Genomic DNA, 24,823 nt, shown 5'->3' with positions numbered 1-24,823 from the left:
GAGAAGTTCTGTCGGCTCTGCTGACAGACCTCTTCAATGCTTTCTTAGAAACTGGAGCGGTCCCGGTGGACTGGAGAAGGGCAGATGTGGTTCCTTTGCACAAGAGTGGAAGTAAGGAGGAGGTTGGGAATTACAGACCTGTCAGTCTGACCTCGGTGGTGAGTAAACTAATGGAAACGCATCTAAAGAGGAGGATTGTGACATTTCTTGAACTACATGGAATGCGGGACCCGAGGCAGCATGGTTTCACTAGTGGCAGGTCTTGTCAGACGAATCTGACTGTCTTCTTTGACTGGGTGACCAAACAGTTGGATGTGGGAGGGGCGCTTGATGTGGTATACTTGGATTTCAACAAAGCCTTTGACACGGTTCCGCACAGGCGACTGATAAATAAATTGAGTGCCCTTGGTGTGGGACCTAGAGTAACGGATTGGGTAAAAAAATTGGTTGAATGGTAGGAGACAGAGGGTGGTGGTAAATGGAGTTTGCTCTGAAGAATAGGATGTTGTCAGTGGAGTACCGCAGGGATTGGTCCTGGGGCTGGCTCTTTTTAATGTCTTTGTGAGCGATATTGCGGAAGGGCTGTCTGGTAAGGTTTGTCTATTTGCGGATGATACTAAACTCTGCAACAGGGTGGACACCCTGGAGGGTGTGAATGACATGAGGAAGGACCTAGCGAAGCTAGGGGAATTGACCGATATTTGGCAACTAAGGTTTAATCCCAAAAAATCAGGGTTATGCACTTGGGTCGCAAAAATCCGAGGGAACAGTACAGTATAGCGGGTGTAGTGCTTCAGTGTGCGAAGGAAGAGCGGGACTTGGGGGTGATTGTGTCTGACGACCTTAAAGCTTTCAAACAGGTAGAAAATGCGATGGCCAAAGACAGAAGGATGCTTGGTAAAGAGAGGCTTGACCAGCAGGAAAAAGGAGGTGATAGTGCCGTTGTATAAGTCTCTGGTGAGGTCTCATTTAGAGTACTGTGTGCAGTTCTGGAGACTGCATCTACGGAAAGATATAAACAGGATGGAGTCAGTCCAGAGGACGGCTATGAAATTAGTAAGCGATCTTGAATGCAAAAATTTAAGGGACAGGCTTATGAACCTCAACATGTATATGCTGGAAGAGAGGAGGGAGAGAGGAGACATGATAGAAACGTTTAAATATCTCAAGGGCATTTATGTACAGGAAGAGAGCCTTTTTCAAATGAAGGAGAGCTCTGGAATGAGGGGGCATATGACAAAGTTAAGAGGGAATAGGCTTAGGAGTAACCTAAGGAAGTATTTCACAGAAAGGGTGGTGGAGGCGTGGAATGGCCTCCCGGTGGAGGTGGTGGAGTCGAGGACTGTTCCAGAATTTAAAAAGGCATGGGATAAACGTGGGATTGCTTAGGAACAGGAAGAATTAGGGGTTACAGAGGATGGGCAGACTAGATGGATCATATGGCCTTTATCTGCCGTCATATTTCTATGTTTCTATTTCGCATGTATTTTCCAACGGAGTATACATCAGGATTTCCTGTTCAAAATTATTTGAGATGGATGTGCATACGCTGAGGACGTCTTAACATGAACAGTCATTTTACAAACTGGAATGTCCAACATATTAACGGCAAAAAAGCAGGGAAAAGGATGTCTGTCTGACAGAGTTCTTCAAAGAATAGCCACACAGATATCTCTTTAAAGCAGAGGGGCAACCTAGTGGTTAGTACGTGGACTTTAAACAAAGATACACAGGTTCAGATCCCATTTTGTAATTGTCCGCCTTCCAGGAACAGAAAAATACATACTGTACCTGAATGTACACCACTTCAGCAGCCTTCAGGCTTGTAGGTGGCTTATATATTTAGGTCAGTAGATATTTTTCTATTTCTGGAGGACACACAGTAAAAAAAAAAAAAAAAGAGTTAAAGTGGAATTTGAATCTGAGAGCCAGATGCACTAAAGTCATCGGTAATTCCCGTTCCCTACTGATTCCATAGCGAATTGGTAGGGAACGGGAATGCATCAACGATAGGGAATGCAAATGAGCTACTCGTTGTAGCTCAGTTGCATTCACTATTTTCCTCGGTTGCCAGTCGGAGAATCAGGATGTCCCTTTCGATTATGCACCTCTTCCTGGTCTCTTCAGCCAATCAAAGGGGATTTAGCTGGCTGTTGTCAGCGAAACGCGCTCTGATTGGCTGAAGAGACCAGGAAGAGGTGCATAATCAAAAGGGACGTCCTGATTCTCCGGCAACCAGGAAAATAGAAAAATTTTGCTGTGGAGGGGTAAGTGGCGCGGCAAAGACAAAATAGAAGGGGGGAAAAAACGGCAGAGCGAAAAACGGCGAAAAAAAAAGACGTCTCTCACAAGCGCAGGGAGAGTATTTCCATAAAGGACGCCCCTCACATGCGCTCCCTGCTTTTTTTTTTTTTTACCTTTTTTGGGGGGCCCTTTTCCTTTCCGATTCCCTCACAGGAGCCCTAACGAGAGGTGCAGACCTCCTGTTAGGGTTCCTACGGTAAGGGAATCGGAAAAACGGTAGTGCATCTCATTATAATGGGCTACAACGGTAGTGCAGCTCATTATAATAGCTTTTGAATAATTTGCATTCCGTTTTCGTTGCCTGCTACCGTGGCAGGGAAAATGCCCTTAGTGCATGCCCAGGGTAAACTACTTGCGTTTTAAACTGGCTGGAACCAGTTTAAAACGCAAGTTGTGGGCTCGTTAGGTTTAGTACATCTGGCCCTGAGTCCCTTGGTTCACAGTCCACTGCACTAACCACTAGGCAACTCCTCAGCCTTACTTCCTACTTTAAGAATGCCCATGATATCTGCAGCTATCATAGAGCCTGGTATTCCCTTTAAATTTCACTTTCAGGGGAGAGAGAGTAGGAGAGCAACCACTGGAGGATTAAGGAGGTGTCATGCCTTAATCTCTCCAGTGATCAGCTGCTCAATCAGAGCACCTTTTTGCACCCTGAACGTGACTGAAAGAGGTATAAATTAGGACATCCTTCTATTTAGACTTGGATGTTTCTTCCCGTTTAGTAATCGCTATTAGACTTCGTGAATATGAAGAAAGATTAAGGAGGCTAGGGCTATTCAGCTTGGAGAAGAGACGGCTGAGGGGGAGACATGATAGAGGTATATAAAATAATGAGTGGAGTGGAACAGGTGGATGTGAAGCGTCTGTTCACGCTTTCCAAAAATACTAGGACTAGGGGGCATGCGATGAAACTACAGTGTAGTAAATTTAAAACAAATCAGAGAAAATTTTTCTTCACCCAACGTGTAATTAAACTCTGGAATTCGTTGCCGGAGAAAGTGGTGAAGGCAGTTAGCTTAGCAGAGTTTAAAAAGGGGTTGGACGGTTTCCTAAAGGACAAGTCCATAAACCGCTACTAAACGGACTTGGAAAACTCCAAAATTCCAGGAATAACATGTATAGAATGTTTGTACGTTTGGGAAGCTTGCCAGGTGCCCTTGGCCTGGATTGGCCGCTGTCGTGGACAGGATGCTGGGCTCGATGGACCCTTGGCCTTTTCCCAGTATGGCATTACTTATGTACTTATATGTACTTATGATTTTGGGCACTCCATAGTCCCACCCAAAACATGCCCCCTTGCTATTTGAGCATACTGCAGTGTTGGTCATCCCTTTTCTGCCTTTGCAGAATTGGGATTTGGATGTTTCAAGCACATGGACATTCAATTGGGCATTTTGAGACATCCTTATGCTTCAAAAGCTCCTATATGTCTTTATAAAACAGTTTTTAAGTAGGTGTTTACATGGCCTCTTAACCTTCAAGCTCTGTTATAAAATTGCCTTGCAAATTGTATTAGATTATAAGGTTTAGTAAATAAATATTCAGAAGATGCATTTAGTTTATAACTTGTATAATTTCTGTTTTTCAGATACTGGAATCATTGCTTGCGGTAAGTATGGAAATGAGATACGTTTTCAACTTTGTTACATTTAGCTAGTGGTATAAAATATTTATGTATGATGTTCATTCATGTGTGCTTTGTTTTTTTCCTCCCCCAAAGTGGTTTGAAAATGAACTTCTGCAGCTGCAAGAGGTAAATTCATTTAATAATTATTGCTTGTTAAGTTTTGATAAATCCATTGATCCAGCCAAATTTTGCTCTGAGATAAACACGTTCCCCTGGGCCCCATAGAGCAGTGCTGAATAGAATATCATTTGAGTGAAATAGATATAATTTATCACAGACCTTGGATCTAGAAGCTAGCTCCAGAACTTATAAGCCAGCGGAATAGAAGCTCTTTGAACCTTTCTGTGCCTATCAAAATTGAAAGAGGTGAGGTTGAACAATGGGTGTGTGGGAGACATCTTATTCCCTTTCTAAGGTCTGATATAGCTGCTTTAGGACCTGATTGGTGGTGGGAGGCGGGACTGGTGGTTGGGAGGTGGGGATAGTGCTGGGCAGACTTATACGGTCTGTGCCAGAGCCGGTGGTGGGAGGCGGGGATAGTGCTGGGCAGACTTATACAGTCTGTGCCCTGAAGAGGTCAGGTACAAATCAAGGTAGGGTATACACAAAAAGTAGCACATATGAGTTGATCTTGTTGGGCAGACTAGATGGACCGTGCAGGTCTTTTTCTGCCGTCATCTACTATGTTACTATGAGGCATATTTTCAAAGCACTTAGCCTTCCAAAGTTCCATAGAAACCTATGGAACTTTGGCTAAGTGCTTTGAAAATATGCCTATGTTATGTTACTATGATTTATTAAGCCTGTTTCCCTATCCTATACCTCCCTCAGCAGTGTCCCTGTGCTCCCTGAAAGGCTTGGCTATTGCTATGGTCCAGCTCTCCATCAGCCTCCCTGTCTTTCATTCCCTTTACTCTATCTCTCTTCTTCCAGTCTTTCTCTCTCAAATCCTGCCCTCATCCCCCAGTTAGCCCTACCTCCCACCAAGCCATGCTCCACTCAAACCACATCACTGCTTTAAGTCAGTGATCTATCCAGCTATGCTCCTCAGCCATCCTGCCAGCCAACTCTCTGCCCCTGAACTAGATAGCTGAATCCCAGATTGTTATTTCTTTGTCTTTACCTTTCCAAATTTGGCTGCTGCTGTCATGGGAACAGCTGTTTTTCCTGGTCTGGACAGCATTGTTCTATGTGTATTTTGAGCCAAATACCTCTTCATTATATAAAGGTCACCAAAATTGTGACTCTTTTAATGCACTAATTAGATTTAATTTGGTGTTATGCACGTGAAGTTAGGCATAACACCAAATTAAAATTCATGCGCAGTCTGAAAAAGAGGGTCCAGAAATGGGGATGGTCAGTGGAGGAGTGGCCTAATGGTTAATGCAGTGGGCTTTGATCCTGGCAACCTGGGTTCAATTCCCACTGCAGCTCCTTGTGACCTTGGGCAAGTCACTTAACCCCAGGTACAAAAACTTAGATTGTGAGCCCTCTAGGGGCAGAGAAAGTACCTGCATATAATGTGCACATCTAGTAGCGCTATAGGAATGATTACTAGTAGTGGTAGTATTTTGGAGTGGAACGGGGCATGGTTTTGAGTTACACGCATAATTAAAGAATAATGGTGTTCTGCACATAAAGTCAGACACGGGTATTTGCACCACATTTTCCTTGGTACAAATGATCATGCATAAATTTACGCATGACCATAATGCTTAAGCACTATTCTATAAACTGCGCCGAACTTTAGGCGCAGCTTACAGTCTAACGCTTATGTGTTTTTTTTTCGGTGCTGATTTTTTTTGGTGCCGTATTTTGAATGTAGCCCATAGTATCCAAGATACCAGTACTATTCAGGCACTGCATGACTCAGAGAAATGCATGGTTCTGACTTTTAGAAAACCGCTGTTTCTGTGGCAGCAGCAGCAGCATCGGTAGCTGGAGTGTGTCACAAAAATCCCCGATTCCATGACAGTTTTCTGAGTTCATGGTGACCTGGTGTCTAGTATTTGTCAAACCATGATTTATTTTATTATGCATGAGTTAAGTTAGCATTGCCTAGTGTTGGTGTCAAAATCATATGCAATAACGTTGATAAGTTTCCCTGTTTTCTGCTTTCATGTGGATAATTTGATTTATCTAGATCCAAATACTTTGTAGCTCAACAGTGTTCACATAGAACCATGGACTATGTTTACTTTTAGGGAATCACAGTGGAGAGTATGTAAGGATAATGGGGATAGATTTACAGAAGAATTTCCAGTTTATTCATTGGTAAAGAATATGAGGGCAGTTAAGTGGGGTAAAAAGCTTTTTACCTATGGAAATGGGGGCTTTTAAAATTTCCCTCTTTCAATGCAAATTTTTATTTATTTGGATTTTGCTCACACCTTTTTCAGTAGTAGCTCAAGGTGAGTTACATTCAGGTACACTGGGTATTTCCCTGTCCCTGGAGGACTCGCAATCTAATTTTGTACCTGAGGCAATGGAGGGTTAAGTGACTTGCCCAAGATCACAAGGAGCAACAGTGGGATTTAAACCGGGCACCTCTGGATGTCAAGACCAGTACTCTAATCACTAGGCTACTCCTCTACTCCTGTGATAGTTTACAGAGTAGGTAACTTTTCCCACATTGTTTTGAGGCATTCTGGGAGTGGGGAGGTTGGTCTTTGCAATAAAGTATAAAATTTTGAATTATCAAAAGTATACATGTTGCTTTCAATGATAAAACTACCCACAGAGAATGCAGATGTGAATTTCTGCAGGTAATTTTTCAAGGACAATATTCAATGCAAAAGAACCTGTATACTTTTGCTTAAATTATTGTTGGAAACCCCTGTGAGGTTTGAACAAGTAGAAGCAGATTGGTTATTTCCCTCCAAAAACAGATAATCGGTTTTGTCTGAGGACAAGCAGGCCATATTTTTTTTTTTTTTTTTTAATATATTTTATTGAAAGTATAACAGTGTACATACTTATCAAGCCAATTACATATATCTCTCAATTACTGCTTCCCCTTGAACCCCAGTCCCATCCTCCCTCCCTCCCCCCCTCAGTCCAGAGGTGATGATTCTTGTTCTTTATATTGTTCATATAACGACCATATTTTTGTAAAGGTCGTTATGGAGCCTTTCCTCTTGGCCGTTAGTTTCGACATCTGATATGTAAAGTCTACTTTTTGAGTCACTGTATGTAATGCTGGTACTTGTGCTTGCTTCTAGGCTCGTGCCAACGCTAGTTTAGCTGCTGCAAAATATTGAGTGGCCAGTCTATGCTGTCCACTGGGCATTGTCCGAGGTCTGAAGTGGAGTAGGCAGTGCTCTGCTCTTTTTGGATATGGCTGCTGCAGTACAATAGTTATCCGCTCCACTACCCTATCCCAGAATGTTTGCACCTTCTCACACTCCCACCATATATGGTAGAATGTGCCCCTATGGCCACACTTTCTCCAACATTGTCCTGAGTGTCCCGGATATATCCTTTGTAGCCTGTCTGGGGTGTAATACCACCAGTAGAATATTTTGAACCCATTTTCGTTTATCGATTGCACTGGAGACAAGCAGGCCATATTCTCACATGTGGGTGACATCATCCATGTCACCCGGTGTGGAGCTTAAACAAGCTAGTATAGCTTTAAGAACATGTGCAGCAGCCCCCGCTGCTCATGCACAGCTTCTTTCCCGTCCATCACAAAAGCATTGGGACAATCAGCCTCTTCTCATCTGCAGTGAGGAGAGAAAGCGGTTGTCACGCACTCCTCACAGCGTCTGGTGCATGAGCATTATTTTTTTTTATTTTATGCCTTCCCTTCAGGGTTTTTTACCATGTTTTTTTTTTTACTTTTCTTAGGAAAAGTTCCTTTCTGCTTCCTATAAGGTTTTAGTTTGATTTCCCCACTTTTAAGTTTCCTTTTTTTTTGTTCTGTAGGCCCTCTTAGGCCTGAGCTCCGGTTGGGTGTTTGTCCCTCGTTTGATGGTGTCACTTGCTCTTTCTCCTTCTAGCCTAGTGGCTTGACTCTGAGGCTGGGGTTCCTGTATAAGTAGGCTTACTCTTGTCTGGGTGTAAGGTGCTGACATTCTGGTCACTGTTGCACTCTGCATACTTGATGGCTGCTTTACAGTCTTTAGCCATGTGCTTGGGTGAAGAGCAACATTTATAGCAGATTTTTGTCCTTTTTTTTTTTATCAGATCTTTGTTTTCTTAAGGGTTTCTTCCTAAACCCTTTACATTTCTTGAGAGAATGAGGTTTCTTGTGTATGGGACACTGTCTGTCTGGATCCTCTATTTTCTCTGTAGTAGGAGAATGATCAGTTGGTGGTGTTGCTGTGAGTCAGGGCCGGTCTTAGCAAGTGCGGGGCCCTATGCAGACCAATTTGATGGGGCCCCACCCTAGCTCCAGGGCCGGCCACCACTCCCTCCGTCTGAATTTTAAAGGTTACCTCGTCGACGTCGGGTTACAGTGCCAGCAGGTAACAGCAGCAGTCAGTGAAAAGCGTGCGAGCTGCTCGGTGCTTCGGGAGCCTTCCTTTCCCTCGCTCAGCTCTGGTCCTGCCCTCGTGGAGCAGGACCAGAGCTGAGCGAGGACAAGGAAGGCTCCCGAAGCGCCGAGCAGCTCGCACACTTTTCATTGCTGCTGCTACTTGCCGGCGCTGTAACCCGACGTCGACGAGGTAACCTTTAAAATTCAGACAGAGGCCGGCCTTGGAGCTGGGAGGGTGGGAGGGACGTCGACGCGAGGTAACTTTTAAAATTCAGAGGGAGGGAGGGAGGGAGGGACTGGAGCTTGGGCGGTCAGGGCGGGACGACTTTAGGCACGCCGAATGGGGCCCCCTTGAGCGCGGGGCCCTATGCAGTCGCCTCGGTCGCCTCACCCTAAGACCGGCCCTGCTGTGAGTGACACATCTGTCACGTGTACAACTACAGGTCTCCTGGTGTTTGCCATACTTCCTGACCGGCCTTTCACTTGGGAAGTAACCTGTCTTGATTGCTTCAGGTACATCAAACATGAAGCTGAGATCATTTCTCCTCTTTGCCAAATCTTGGATTACACTTGACAAAGACTGTGAAGGCAGGAAACCTCTCTTGGTGATTTGTCTTTATACTTGGCACCTACTGATGAACATTTTTCTCTTATGTCATATGGCAGCTTTGATATAATTTCTAAATAATTCAGGGAAATTCAAACTTACTAAATAATTATAAGACACCTCTTAAGAAGTTTGAAAATATCTAACATCAGTTTGCGGGTGATATTTTTTTGGGGTATATTTAAAGATTCCAACACGAGAATCAGAATATTCAAATTACTCAAATTGGAACCTCAAATCTCCAAATAGGGAAACAGTTAAATATCAAGATCAATCCCTATACTTTATGGAGTCCATTATTATCATAGGTTCCAGTCAGGAGGAAAAGGGAAAAAAACATCCACCGTAAAAACTCATCATGGATGAGAAAACCGGATGAATATGAAAAAACACTTTCCACCTGATAATCCCCCAATTACAAACACACACTCCAAACTGAAGAATACACACACATACTAATACCTGAAACTCTGCCACAATTCCCTAATTTCCAAAGTATAGGACAACCAGAATGTAAATAGCCCCCCCCCCCCCCCCCCGGTCCCCTGCAATACACTGCAAGAAAATCCACCGAGTACTTAGCTGGAAATTTGAGTCCGTGAAGACTTAAGAATATTCTCAAACAGGTTGTGCCTCCCATACGTTTATATAAACAGAATGTAATCTCATTTATGCCCCAATCAATAGCCAAATAGTGCTGGCCAGGAAGGTTCGGATCAGCTTTGAGTGCTTCCAGTTCCTGGAGGAGGTCTCCTAATTCTTGTAACTAGTCATTTTCTCTGTCACCTTTGGGTAAATCCTTATTCTTTTCATCTGTGCCTGGTGGATAGCTTGTGGGCTGCCATAGCGCTGGTCAAGTCTGTCCCACATTTCTTTCTAACCTCGTGATGGGTCATTCAAAAATCCATCCAGTAGTTTCTTTATACAGTTGGGTGTCTCAGTTCCCAGCCACTTTACCATTAGGTTCATCTCTTGCACTTCAGTGAGTTTCATAATTGCTGTGGTATCTGTAAAGTTAGATTTCCACCTTCTATACTTTTCGGAGCAGTCATTGAACTGAGTAAATCCCATATTCACCATCTTTTTGGGAACCATTCATGTTGCAGAATCTTCTCTCTGACATTTTGTAACACGCTGGCAGTAGGTGCCTGAGGCTGGCTGTGTGCTGGGGTTTGTCAGGAGTCAGACGTGAAATATGGCTGGTCAGGTGGCCGTTGCTTAATCACATGGAGATTTGCTGGGCACAACTGCTCAACTTTTACCTGGGCCCAGTTCCTGGATAGCACCAGAGTCTGTGGTTGAAATGAAGCATTTCCCTTGGTGTGCTTTCCTGGAGTGAGAGCCATGCTAGCGCATCTGTATGTGTACGAGCATGTGGATCACTGTCGTGGTGGTTTGCCTTTTTGGTATGCTTTACCATAGGCTTGCTTCTTTCAGGTGAATTAGACTTTGGTGTAGAGGAATGTGTTTGCTCAGAATCTGATAGAATCTGATGACTCTTCTGAGTCAGAATGTGACTGCGCTTTTGTGCGTCAGGGTATGAGCCTTCACATATTCTGCTGTTCGCTGGGAAGAATTATGTGACTGAGCTGACTCTCCCCACCATCCTGCCTTGTTGGCTGCCTCGAGGCCCAAGTAAAAGCACTTGTTTTACTTGGGCCTCGAGGACAGCTGCTTCTTTGCGTGCAGCTTCCTGCTTTTTCTAAACTTGTTTGTCAATTTGTATAATTCCTGTTTACTATAAAGAATATATGATTTTGCAGCCACTGCATCCATTTTCAATTTAAGAGCAAGAGAACTTGTAATGAACCTGCTGGAATGGCTTGTCCTCTGTGATTTTACACTCCTAGAACTTCTAGTGCTGTGCCTGGAATTACCAGAGTTTAGTGACTGTTTTTCCCCGGATGGGTCTAAATTGCCCTGTATTTGTTGTTCACTCACTCACAGGCAGATGATCAAAAGCCCGGCGCTGTTCCAGACAGCGCTCTAAAATAGCGCTGGAACAGCACGGGGCGCTATTAGACCTATGATCAGAGATAATGCATACAAATTTAAGCAGCGCAATTATCTCTGATCATGGGGTAGAAGTGTGGGAGAATTGTGCCTGAGCATGCACTCAGCACAATCCTCCCGCTCTTGTTTCACAGGTCTGGGCTGTCAAAAGCACAAACCTGTCAAACACAGGGGCTGGAGGTCCATGGGACCACCAGGCCCTGACTACCCCTGCCCTGGGCAACGGGGGCTGGAGGTCCGGTCTCCAGCCCCCCCCCCCAAAACCCACAGCAAATGGTCCCTGGTGGTCCAGTGGGTGCCGACCAAGCCCCCCCACCAGTGACAGGGTGGCTGGAGGTCCGCTGGACTGCCGGTCCCCCCCTCCCCAACCCAACTCCAAGGGTCCCTGTGTGATGGTGTCACTCCATCCGCCGTCCACCCTCCCTCCTTCCTTCTCTGCCCGTCCGCCCCCCTCTACGTTGGTTGGAGGAGGGACGCAGCCTGCCTCCCTCCTCTTCCTTCGACGCCGCAAATGGCGGCGCCCAGCCCTGCTCAGTGCATCCTGGGATGCGCTGGCGGGGCTACACATCACATAAGGGTTTCCCTTATATGGTGTGTAGCCCCGCCCAGCGCATCCCAGGATGCACTGGGCAGGGTTGGGCAGGCAACGGATGGAGTTACTGGGGGGGGGGGCTTGGTCGGCACCCCACAGGAGCACCAGGGACCATTTGCTGGGGTGTTGGGGGGCTGGAGACCCACCGGATCTCCAGCCCTCCCTGAACCTGGGGGGGGTGGGATTGTCGAGTCCCCTGTTGCTGGGGGGGGGGGGGTTGCATCGTTGGGGGGAATGGGGGCCTGCCAGCATGCAAATGCAGTTGAGGACATCCAAAATTTGGACGTTTCTGCAGTGGGCAGTTAAGGACGTCCAAAATTGGATGTTTCTATGAGAAAGACGTCTTTCTCATAGAAACATCCACTTTTGGACGTCCTTTACTGCCCCGTCACAGAAACGTCCAAATTTTGGACGTCCTCAACTGCCCTCGCTGGCAGGTTTGCTGTAGGAGGGAATGGGGGCCTGCCAGCATGCAAATGCATGCTGGACAGGGCTCACCATTCCTCCCCAATGATCTGCACATGCAAAACGCTAGAGGCGCTGATAGGAATACATTGGTGCCGCTAGCGTTTAGAGTGCGCCTATTTTTAGCGTGCCTTAGTAAAAGACCCCTTTAGTTTTTTCTTCCATTATGGACTTCAGTTTTTAAACGTTTTCTGATAAAACGTTTATTTCGCCTTTTGGACGTCATATGAAAAATACCCCTCTTAGTACATTCCCAATTAGAGTCTAAGTACAAAACAGTTCTGTGTTTGTGTATCTTTTTTAAATTCCAGTTTAAGATTTTCTGTTAATTAAATTTCAATCATACAGATATTTGTAGTAGATTATATTAATTTTAACTGAGTTAAAGTTCAGAGCCAGGAATTAGAACAAAAAAAAAAAAAATCAAAGAATAAATATAATTTAAAACTTGTTAATACAGGCTGACCAAATTTCAGTTTTGGTTACGGTGCCAAACCAGCCCAAAATTCTTTTATGCCTGGTTTCAGTTTCGGCCAAAAATTATTTTTTCGTCCATGGTTTTGGCTGAAAATGAACATGTGTTTTAGATTGAAGCCAAAAATTTGTGCTCTGTCCCATTTGTCTCTCTCTCCCCCTCCCAAGATTTGACATTCTTTCTCGACCCCCTTGTGACACCCCCTGCCCATGGCCTTCCCCCTAGGCCTATCATACAGTCCCTGGTGGTTTAGGGGTGTAGTTGGTGCAGGAGTGCTCCAGAGTTACTCCTGCCCAATCTGGCTATTCTTTCAAAATGGCTGACATGACTGGTGCATTGATCCTGCTCTGAGTACATCATTAGACCACTCACCAGGGAATGTAAGGTAGTCTTGGCAGGGGGGGGGGGGGCGGGTTACTTGTATTCTTCTTCTTCTTTTTTTTTTTTTTTTATATACTGCAATTGCAAGTAATGCAATTATAATCTTGCATAATAGTTTATAAGGTGAATAGAGTGCTCCATATAAATGCTTTTGATACAGAATTTTAGCAGGAATTTATCTGTACATTTGGAATGATATGCTCCTTAGGAATTGGCCTCTCTGTGGAGTTATAATGTCAGCTGTCACTCTGAGTGTGGCACAAAGACAGCCACTATAAAAAAGCACAGTGGCCATTTGTTTCAGTTTTCTTTAGCTGAGGTTCATGTGTGTAGAGACTGTTTTGCTTGGAGGTAAAATGCGGTCTTTCATTATTTAAATTATTATATACTGACTTGGCTACTGTGTATTTTTACAGAGGGATGCAGACTCCAAGCTCTGACAATCTCCAGCAGCCTTCACTGATTCACATTCACACAACCAAACTTGAGTTTTCAGTTTCAGCCAAAACTGATGATGAGTTTCTGCAGCAGTTTCGGTTTTAGCTGAAACTGGAAAAAGCAATTTGTCGACTTCTACATACATATTCAAGTACATTCTAGCTTTTTATAATACAACTTAATGGCACCTGTTGAAGATTCAGTGGAGGAGCTGAATATTCTCCCCCTAACGTTTTCCTCCCTTTCTCACTTTCCTGCCGGATCCCAGCATCAGTTCCCCTTCCCCTCTTAATTGTGGAGGAATGACCTTGAGGTGGTGCAATCCAAGGTCATGTGGTGTCCTCAACCCTCTGCCTTTCAGCTAAAGCTCTGATGCACTAAGCTAATGCATGGCCTGGAGCATTTCATCTTTATTTGTACATACACACTTCGCTGGTCATGGATGGATAGACCCCCCCTACCTGAGCATACTGTAAGTATAGGTAAACACGGGTTTCTTTCATTTTCATTATGCTTTAGCCAGAGGATGAAGAAGACCTTTCTCAGGCTGAACAGACTTCTGTGCCTGGTACAGTAGAAGCTGAAGTCCTAAAGATTAAAGAAGGCATCATGAAGCTGACAGAACTAAAGAATCGTTTCAGAGAGCTTCCAAAGTTAGTTCAGCACGCACCAACCAAAGGGTAAGTGAAAGGCACATATACATAATTAAAATAAGATGTAGAGGTGAAGAGCTGGAGGAAGTTGGATGACTGAATGGCTTTTTTCTCTTGCGAGAGATTGATAGGCCACAGAAGAGGTAAACATACAGGCTGATAAGTACAACTCTACAAATACACTTCAGTGTGAAATTTAAGTCTTTGCTGTTTGAGTGCTGCCCTTGTGAGTTGAAACTGACAGTCTTACCTGAGGTGTCAGGGACTTTAATTGTCACCAAAATGTCCATGTCCCTCATGTTGTTCAAAGGAGGTTAGATTGAGAACAGGAGACGGCACAAGACTATCTAGCCCATTATATGGATTGAAGCCAATAGGCAGAGTCACTGGTTCACCTAAAACAATAGCAAATGCTATTGAAAGCAATAGTAAAAGATTATTAGAAATAATGTACTGCCTATGCGTTGCCCATCTGAAAAAAGTAAAAAGTGGATAGACAGTTCCTTAAAAGGTGGAGGACAAAATATTATTTTTTTTCTTATTTGACAGTTTTTTTAATTTATTTGAAAGGTTCCCATATATAGATATAAATATCATGAAATAAAAACTGAATATCACTAAAACAGCTTCAAAAATTATTGTAGCTGGTGGAAACAGCACTAATAACAGCTGTATGTTTTACTCATTTTTCTACACTGTTCTATACAATGCAGTAATATACATGGCCAAATTTCAGTGAGGATATCCTGTTCACTGATGAGTTCATCTTAACTGTTGTTGTAATTTGCCTTGGGAAGCCTGGTGTTATAAAGATTGGAAGTAAAATTAAACTCTCCTTTCTTTGAGTCACATGGAATCATATGGAGGGGCATAATTGAACGGGGTGCCCAAGTTTTCCTGAGGTCGTCCTCGCAGGACGTCCCTGTGAAGGGGCTGGGAAACCCGCATTATCAAAACAAGATGGGCAGCCATCTTTCGTTTCGATAATACGGTCGGGGACGCCCAAATCTCAACATTTAGGTCGACCTTAGAGATGGTCGACATAAATGTTGAGATGGTTGACCTTAGAGATGGTCGTCCCCGGTTTTCGGCCATAATGGAAACCGAGGATGCTCATCTCAAAAACGACCAAATCCAACTAATTTGGTCTTGGGAGGACCAGCATTCGTAGTGCACTGGTCCCCCTGACATGCTAGGACACCAACCGGGCACCCTAGGGGGCACTGCAGTGAACTAACTGATGCACTAACTGAACGGAAAAAGCCCTTCCCTTACCGATCCCTTAGCGATTCAGAAAGGAACGGGCATGCATGAAGGAAATCGCATGCAAATGAGCTGCTCGCTGTTAGCTCATTTGCAGACGATTTCCTTCCTAAGGAGGGGAAGCCAGTGCAGAGCAGACAAGCTGCGTGTATAATAGCCGCCTACAGCCTTAAATAAATTGCCGTCTACAACCTTAAAAAAACACAAGTCCAGGTGAAAACGTCCAAGTGCTCGTCAGGGACGGGTTTTTTGAGTATGGGTGAAGGACGGACGTCCAAGTGTTAGGTGCCTTCGCTATGCCTCTGTCCCTGTGAAGGGCAGTTGAGGACGTCCAAAATGTGGATGTTTCTGTGAGAAGGACATCCATGCCTTTGGTAAGCCTCCGACACCTCCTTTATTTATTTATTTGGATTTTAGATCACAAGTAGCAGCAGTGGGATTTGAACCGGTCACCGCTCTAACCACTAAGCCACTCCTCCACTCCACTCCCTTGAAATTTGGCCGTCCCTGTGTGTGTGTGTGTGGGGGGGGGGGGGGGCAGTTCAGGACATCCAAAATGTGTGTATCAGCCTTCACTATGCCTCCGCTGACACACACACACCTCCCCCCCCCAGAGACCTGCATACTGCTGCGATGGACCTGAGTATGATATTTGAGGCTGGCAAAAAAAGTTTTTAAAGTTTTTTTTTTCAGGGTGGGAGGGGGTTAGTCACCACAGGGGGAGTCAGGGGAGGTCATCCCCGATTCCCTCCGGTGGTCATCTGGTCAGTTCAGGCACCTTTTTGAGGCTTGGTCATAAGAAAAAATAAACTAAGTAAAGTCGGCCAAGTGCTCGTCAGGGATGCCCTTCTTTTTTCCATTATCGCTCGAGGACGCCCATCTGTTAGGCATGCCCCAGTCCCACCCCCGGGAACTTTGGTCGTCCCCGCGACAGGAAGCAGTTGGGGACACCCCAAATCGGCTTTCGATTATGCCGATTTGGGCGACCCTGAGAGAAGGACACCCATCTCCTGATTTGTGTCGAAAGATGGGCACCCTTCTCTTTCGAAAATAAGCCTGATTGTCATCTCATCTCTTTTGTACTACTACTACTACTACTACTATTTAGCATTTATATAGCAAATAGATTATTCTGTTTTGAGCATATTTCAGGGACAAGTGGTTTTCATAAGTCAAAATAATAAAAATAAATATTTTCTTTCATTCAGATCTCTCATTTGTTTAAACATAACTAAATGGGCTATAAGCCCCTAATGCAGACATATTTTGTCCTTGTGATGACTTATACTCTGCCAAAACTGGAGATACAGTGAGACAATAATAGAGTTCAGTTACATCCAAAATGTATTAATTAACATTACATAATTGTGTTTGCATTTGGGTAATAACTGAGAAAATGCTGTTGAAAAATGACTTGAAGAAATAAATATATATCACATAACTGGAAAATGTTGGCACATTTAGACTGACTCTGGACTTCTGCATGAAGGTAGCTTTGCCCTAATTATTGAATATCTCTCTTTTAAATAGTAGTAATAAACAATATTAAGTGCATTTTTATGTTTCAATAATTTTTATTGATGAACATCAAAAAGATCCAATACAATGAGATAAGAAACATTTAAATACCAATCTCAAGAAACAGAAAATTGTTTTAACCACATTTGTTCCTAAAGCCATTGTCATCAATTCGTTTTTCAATTTTATATCCCCCCTCCCCCTTCTTCTATTATAGCACTAAACATCAACCAAGAGAGCAGATCCCAAGGAGCCTGTGTTCTGATGGCCCCCCGAGATCCCCCCCCAGGTCCACACTTTATCAGCTATTCCCACCCCTCTACCCTCCCCTTCCCTTCCAAAGTTCCAGATATAGGTCAATGGGACAACGTCCTGGGTTATTCTATCAGTCAAATGTTCAAAAGGGAGCTTTTCGCTCTTGGGGGCAAAGAGTCCAAAAACGGGCCCCATCTCAAACAAAATTTATCAAACTCACGCCTGTCACCTTCTTTTATCATCATACGCTCAGTTCGCAATAGTTGTACCATCCGCACTCGCCAGCTTTGAAGAGATGGGCCTTCTGGTGATAACCAAGCTGCTAGAATGGACTTTTTTGCAATCAGAGTAGCTCGCCGGACAAAGTGTATAAGACCTTTCGGCCTTGGAGCTCTTAAGCAGGGAGTCCCAAACAGCAGGAGCGGCGAACCAGACCACTGAGTTCTCCACAAAGCAGAAACCTTTAAAAGTAGAGTTGACCAGAAGTTCTGAATTTTTGAGCAGGCCCAATACATATGTCCCAAGGTCGCCCCTTCAGCATAGCACTTGGGGCACATCCCATCTGGAGAGGCCCCTGCATAGAATGCTCGTCGGGGCGGCATATGCATCCAAAAAGCAAAGCGGTACTGTAGCTCCCAATGGTCCGCTAGGGGAGACGCTCTATGCAGTGTTAACACATGTTCTTTAAGCAAACCCGATGAAACTTCTACCAGCAGGTCTCTGCTCCAAGCCTCTGTGTATTTGCCAAAATCCGGTTCTGCAATTGTATCTTTAATATGTCGGAGATGGAATCTCAATGGAACTTTTTGCTGCGATCCTAAGGCAAACGCCACTGGCAATTCCTCTTGCACATCTTCCGCTAAAGACTCCCAAGGTAGGCTCCTCGTGTAATGTAGTAACTGCCAGTAATGAAAATAGTCTTTAAGGTGAAATAGGCCTCTTTTTTGTAATTCCTGAAACGATTGCAGCGTTCCCTCCCGGGTTAAGATCTGTTGCAGGTAAATTATGCCCCGCCCTCTCCATTGTTTGAAAACATTATACATCATTCCAGGGGGGAATTCAGGGTTCCCACACAATGGTAACATCGGGGTGACCTTTGTCGAAAAGTGATGTAATCTGCAGATCCAGTTCCATGCCTTCTGCGCCTGTGGCAGGATATTTGAAATGTTCAACAGTGGAGAGGCCCCCCCACTCCCATGAAGACAACTACTGAAATGAATAGGTTCGAATAAGCTCAATTCCATGGCAGTGGCTGAGAAGTCCGTAGAGTTACGGAACCAGTCTGTTATATGTCTTATAGCATTTGCAACCACCAGGTGTCGCACACTTTGTAAGCCCAACCCTCCATACTCTTTTGGAACATACATTTTGTCTAAAGGGAATCTAGGTTTCCTTCCCCGCCACAAGAATTTCCTTAACATTCCATTCAATCGTCTTTCATCCCTATTTGTGAAGTGTAGTGGTAGGGTTTGGAACATATATGACCAGCAAGGGATAACCATCATGTTGTAAAGTGCGACACGTCCCAAGAGGGAGATAGGAAGACCCCACCACTGCTCCAGTTTTCTAGCCGTGTCCCTCAGCAACTTTTGAATGTTCACCTCATACAGACAGCTTAATGTCCTAGGAATTAATATACCTAAATACTTCATCTCCGTCCCCGCCTTCTGCAGTGAAAAATCCTTTGGGCAGGGGTCATCTAAATGATCATGTAGTCTCATCATTTGCGATTTTTCCCGATTGATTTGAAACCCTGATATAACACTAAATCGTTCTATCTCCTCCAAGAGGGCTGGTAAGGCCACACTCGGGGATGTGGATATGATCAACAAGTCGTCTGCAAAGGCAAATGTCTTTACCCGATCTCCCCCCACTGACACCCCTGCCACCCCTTCTCCCCGCTGGATACTTCTAATCAATGGCTCAATGGAAAGCACAAAGAGAAGTGGGGACAGGGGGCATCCCTGCCTGGTCCTTCTCTCTATATTTATTTGCTGAGTTCTGCCTCCATTAATCAGCACGGCTGCTTTAGGGTTAGAATATAGCGATCTGATAGCCCCAAATGCCCAGCCTCTCACGCCTACAAATTGTAGTACCTCAAACATATAATCCCAACCCACCTTATCAAATGCTTTTTCAGCGTCCAGGCTGACCAACATCGTTTCACAGCCTGAACGCTGGGTCTGAGCTAGGGCTAATAACAATCGCCGCACGTTGGTTCCTGAATGTCTGTTACGGACAAATCCCACTTGTTCTTGGCCAATAAGCCTAGGTAGGTATTCCTGCAATCTATTAGCCAACAGCTTTGCAAGAATTTTTACATCTACGTTAATTAGTGAGATCGGTCTGTAAGAGCCCGCTTGATTCTCAAGTTTCCCTGGCTTAAGCAATAATGTTATTAATGCTTCATTAGCATAAGCTGGAAATTGTCCCTGAGTCACTATCTCTTCCAGGTATGAATGTAGGGGACCCACCAAGTGCGGACTTAAAATTTTATAAAATTCGCTAGTGAACCCGTCTGGGCCTGGAGCTGAGTTTGAGGGGAGTGCCCTAATGATTCCCTGCAGTTCCTTTCCTGTGATAGGGCTATTTAGTTCCTCCACTTCCAATGCCGTCAATTCTGGCATCCCAGCTTCTCTCAAATAGTCTGTTATGGTTGCTAAAGATGGGGGGGGTTGCTTTTTATACAAATCACTGTAAAATTTCTGAAACACCTGTTGCACTCCCTCCCTCCCATTCTGGATGTGCCCTGCCCGATCTTTCACCGCCACTATCACTCTCGGTCCACCCCAGGACTTAACCACCCTCGCTAACATTGCTCCTGACTTATTCCCGTATCTCTGGAGACGGAACTTCCTGGTCACTAAAGCTCTAGAGGCTCTTTCATGTAATAGAGAATTTAAAGCTATTTGGGCTATTTTCATCTGTTCCCGGTTATGATTCGTTGGGGTCGCAGCAAACCGGCGTCTAGCTCTCCCCAAGTTGCGTTCTAGATTAAAGATCGCCCCTGTAATTCTACGTTCACGTTTCAACGTGAATGCAATCACTGCGCCCCGTATGACCGCTTTCGCTGCCTGCCAGAACAATATGGGGTCATCCTTGTGTCTTCCATTAAATCGTAAGTATTCCCCTCAACTCTCTAACAAATGCTGCTTAAACGCTGGGTCATTAGCCAAATATGTGGGAAACCTCCACCCTCTTCCCCCAATCCCTGGATCTCGGTCTTCTAAATCCAGCCAAACCATAGAATGGTCTGAAATTTCCTCCGGGCCAGTCTCCACTGCACTCACGTATGGGAATACCCTTCGATCTACCAAAATATAGTCCAATCGGGAGAGTGTCCCATGTGCCCTCGAAAGGTGGGTATAATCCCGTTCCCCTGGATGTAAAACACGCCAAGAATCCACCACTTCAAGAGCCTGCATAAATTGAGATAAAATCCTTGATTCTGGGCCCCTCCGGGACGCCCTCCCAGAGGAGGAGCTGTCTAATGTGGGATCAGCTACTAAGTAAAGTCTCCCATTAGAAGCAGTGGCAGTGATCTATGTGGAAGACACATCTGGAGCAAATGGTCATAAAAGGGTCTCCCATGTTGGTTTGGGGCGTATAGCGCTACTACCAAATATTCAACATGATGGAGCCAGAGACGTACCACCACATACCTCCCCTCAGGGTCACTACCCACCAATTGTGCCTTAGCCACCGCCCCCCTTCGAATTAGGATTGCTACCCCACTTCGCCTGCCCCCAGCCTCCGCCCCGTATACCTCTCATACCCAAGCACGCTTCAACTTTTGTAATTCCTCCTGTGACAATCTCGTCTCCTGAATGCAAGCCACATCGGCACGATGTCTTTTTAAAGCATGTAGGATCTTAGTCCTCTTAATTGGAGATGTTATGCCCCCTACATTCCAAGTTATAAATCTAGTCCGGGCGCCCCCCCGTTACAAATGAAGTAAATTCCATAAGTATAATACATATTAACGTACGGGTAACCCAGGCGCCCAGCTCCACCTAAGTCTCCCTCTGTCTTAACCATTAACCCTGCGGCGTATCCCTGACCCTCAACCCTCTGATATTCTTTAATCCCCCCTTCCCCCCTCTTCCTCCCTCCCGTGCCCCCCCCCCCCCCAAATTCCCCCCCCCCCCCCATCTACCCATGCCCTCTTCTTTCGCAACATCTACTAGAAGAGCGCCGGTCTGTCAATGGCAGGGGTCCCCTTCCCCGCCCCCTCACTCATTCCTTTGTCATCCATTCCTCTTTCCTTACATTAAGTTACAATTTATGCATAACATACAACAGCCCCCAAACAAACTGTTTTAAATGACAGTATAACATAACAGATGTCAACTGGGTGCACCATTTACCAACAGCCCATGTGCGACTTTTGCCTATTAACGGGCTCCCCCTTGGCCCTCTTCCTGTAAGTTCCATCAGCCATTTTGTCCAGGAGGAGAGGGAGGATTCTCCCGCAGTAGGCCCTGAGCCTCTTCCGGCGAGTAGTACATCTTCCAGCCTCCCTCTTCCAGCACTTTAAGTTGGGCTGGGTATAGTAACATAAATCTTTGATTTTTCACTGCCAAGTGGCGGCACACTGGGCCGAACGCCTTCCTACGCTCTTGCAGGGCCGCAGAATAATCCTGAAAAATTTTTACAGCTGCTCCATCAAATGACAATGAGTCCCATTTGGAACGAGCCCCTCTCAAGATTTCCTCCTTGTGCAGGAAGTTATGTACCTTTAATTATGACCATTCTCGGCCTGTTGCCTCCTCCGGTTTTCCTACCCAGGCGATGCGCTCTCTCCAGGCATAGCGGGCCAGCGCTGTCCGAGAGCGCGAACTCGGATTTCAGCCAGTTCTCCAACTGGGTAGGTAGGGCACGATCTGACACCGATTCCGGAATCCCGATCAGACGGAGGTTAGACCTCCGAGATCTATTTTCTAGGTCGTCCAAATGTTTTGCTTGAGTTCGCAGCATTTTCTGTAAGTCTTGCACAGCAGTTTCCCTGTCCCTGCTCGAGTCCTCCAGCTCAGACACTCGTACTTCCAGTTTCCCCGTTCGCCTAGTTGTTTCTCCTAACAGCGACTCCACACCCGCTATTTGTTCAGATAGCTTTGTTAGCTCTGGCTGTAAAGCTGCTTTCACCGCTTCTGTAATTTGCTGTACTTGTAGCGGGTGGAATCTCGGAGGGGAGTCCGAGATCGGGTCGGGCGCCATCTTGGCATCCCCCGATCCACGCTGTTTCTCGGCGCTTTTTTCCCCTGATTTCAGCGCTGACGCCCGAGTCTCTTTTGTAACAAAAGAATCCATTGATAGGCAGTAGATGTGAATTCAATTACGGAATGTTTTCATTCGATTTTCACTCGTTATTCGGGGAATGAAGGAAGGGGGAGCCCCAGAGAGAAGAAAAACGCGACTTCCTTCCTCAAACCATCACGTGACCTCCTTAAGTGCATTTTTATAATATACCACTGCATTCCACAAAACAAAAGGAGCAAGTTCCCACAAAACATCTTTCTCTTTTGATCTAGGCACAGGAAAAAAAAAGATTTTAAAATCCTGAGTGGTGTAGAACGAGTAGAAGTAAACCCATTTTTTACTCGTTCCAAAAGTACAAAGACTAGGGGACAATCAAGGAAGTTACATGGAAATACTTTTAAAACAAATAGGAGGAAATATTATTTTGCTCAACTAATAGTTATGCTCTGGAACTCTTTGCCAGAGGATGTAGTAACAGCAGTTAGCGTATCTGGGTTTAAAAACGTTTTAGACAAGTTCCTGGAGGAAAATTCCGTAGTCTGCTATTCAGACAGACATGGGGAAGCAACTGCTTGCACTGGGATTGGTAGCATAGAGTGTTGCCACGATTTGGGTTTCTGCCAGGTACTTGTGACCTGGCTTGGCCACTGTTGGATACTGGGCTAGATGGTTTGACCCAGTATGGCTACTCTTATGTTCTTATGCTATGTTCTCAGGTTTCAACCTAATTCATGTTTGATTTGGGATATAAATGTCATAAATAAGTAAATAAATAAATAGAGAGAAACTCTTAAGGGCCCTAGCATTTTTAACACATTCTAAAAATTATTGCGCGCTAATGCTAGAGACACCCTTATATTCCTATGAGTGTCTCTTGTATTAATGTTCACTAATTTTTATTGCGCACTAAAAACACTAACGTGCTTATAGCGCGGCTTAGTGTACAGGGCCCTAAATGTTGAGCACCTGATTTTCATAAATGATGTCTGTTGTAGTGGTGCTTTACCAGGAGAGAAAATATTTGCACAAATACAACACTTGCTAGGGAGACCCTGTAATCAGCTCCTCCAAATGACACACATTACAATTTACAACAAATTAGTACTCTACCTATGAAAAGTTATTCCATTATTATACTTCCTCTGGGTACATCCATATGCTGCACAATGCTACCAACAATAAAGAACGACAGCATAGTTGCAGTAGCTCATAGGTTTGTTTGCTTTGTTTTGAATGTACACAGAATGACAGCTGTGCAGGGAAGAGGAATCAGAGACTAAGCTTATAACCATGAAAGAGAAACGCCAGATTGTGCTGGCACTGAAAACCATCCTGACACTTCCTGGGACTTCTTAGTATCTATGAAAATATGTAGGTGGTGAGGATCCCAAAAAAAACATTTCACTCCTAAATAACAAGGCCTACCACGAGAATCCATAGCTTAATTATAACACTTCACCACTCTACCCTTATTCTGAAAGTCATCTCTCTATAATGGTTTGCTTAGATCTTTTTGTCATCCTTGATCTTTTTTGTAACACCAGTTGTGTCTTTTACCCTGGAATGGCGACGCCATAACAGGTCTCTGTAAGCCACATTGAGCCTGCAAATAGGTGGGAAAATGTGGGATACAAATGCAATAAATAAATAAATAAAATGGATATGGCTGCAAACTAACCTGAGGCAGAAGAAGGTGATAAGAAGGAAGTTGGTGGAAATGTTCATATAAACAACATCTATGAACACCTTAACCTACTTTCCTGTACCACATATCCTGATGGTTGGAAAAGTAATGATGGCATTGCTGAAGGAAAGGATAGTGAACTTTCTAGAATTCAGTGAGTTGTAAGATCCAATGCAACATGATCTTACCAAAGCAAAATTGTGCCAAATGAATCTGATTTCTTTGATTGGGTAACGAATCGAAAGCATGTGCTGGATGTAGTCTACTTGAATTTCAGCAAAGCCTTTGATACACATCTCCTAGTAGGAAACTCATGAGTAAACTGAGCAGGCTAAAATTAGGATCCAAGGTGGTGAAGTGGGTTAGAAACTGGTTGACTGAAAGACAACAGTGGAAGGTGGTAAATGGAATTCTCTGAGGAAAGAAAGGGATTGGTAGTGGGACCGATGCTATTCATCTTTGCAAGTGATATTGCGGAAGGGCTATAAGGAAAAATGTGTCTTTGCAGATGACACAAAGATTTGCATCAGAGTGGACACTTTGGTGGGAGTAGACACCATGAGAAATGATCTATAAGAATTAGAAGAATGGTGTAATGTTTGGCAGTTAAATTTTATTGTGAAAAAATGCAGAGTGATACATTTTGGGATGTGGTAATCCTAAGGAGCTGTATGCCATATGAGGTGAGAGGGATTGCTGGTTTTTGGCCTTTATAAAATAGGTATAGTGTAGGTGCTTTTTTGAAACTTTGACATTATGAAATTACTCCATATGCAATATTTTTTCAGTCAAAATGTTTGCTGTTT

General features: G+C 44.5%; 1 protein-coding gene across 1 annotated transcript in view; it reads left to right on the top strand.

The window, feature by feature from the left end:
- CCDC7 (coiled-coil domain containing 7) overlaps positions 1–24,823 on the top strand; it is a 184,681-nt gene that overhangs the window by 33,940 nt on the left and 125,918 nt on the right. Inside the window, exons 4-6 of the mRNA XM_030200375.1 lie at positions 3,896–3,916; positions 4,028–4,060; positions 13,905–14,065. Coding sequence (XP_030056235.1) covers positions 3,896–3,916; positions 4,028–4,060; positions 13,905–14,065 — 215 coding nt within the window. The remainder of the gene's footprint in view (positions 1–3,895; positions 3,917–4,027; positions 4,061–13,904; positions 14,066–24,823) is intronic.

This window comes from Microcaecilia unicolor, chromosome 1, assembly GCF_901765095.1.
Source record: "Microcaecilia unicolor chromosome 1, aMicUni1.1, whole genome shotgun sequence".
Taxonomy (NCBI): domain Eukaryota; kingdom Metazoa; phylum Chordata; class Amphibia; order Gymnophiona; family Siphonopidae; genus Microcaecilia; species Microcaecilia unicolor.
This window is presented reverse-complemented; position numbering and strand designations above follow the sequence as displayed.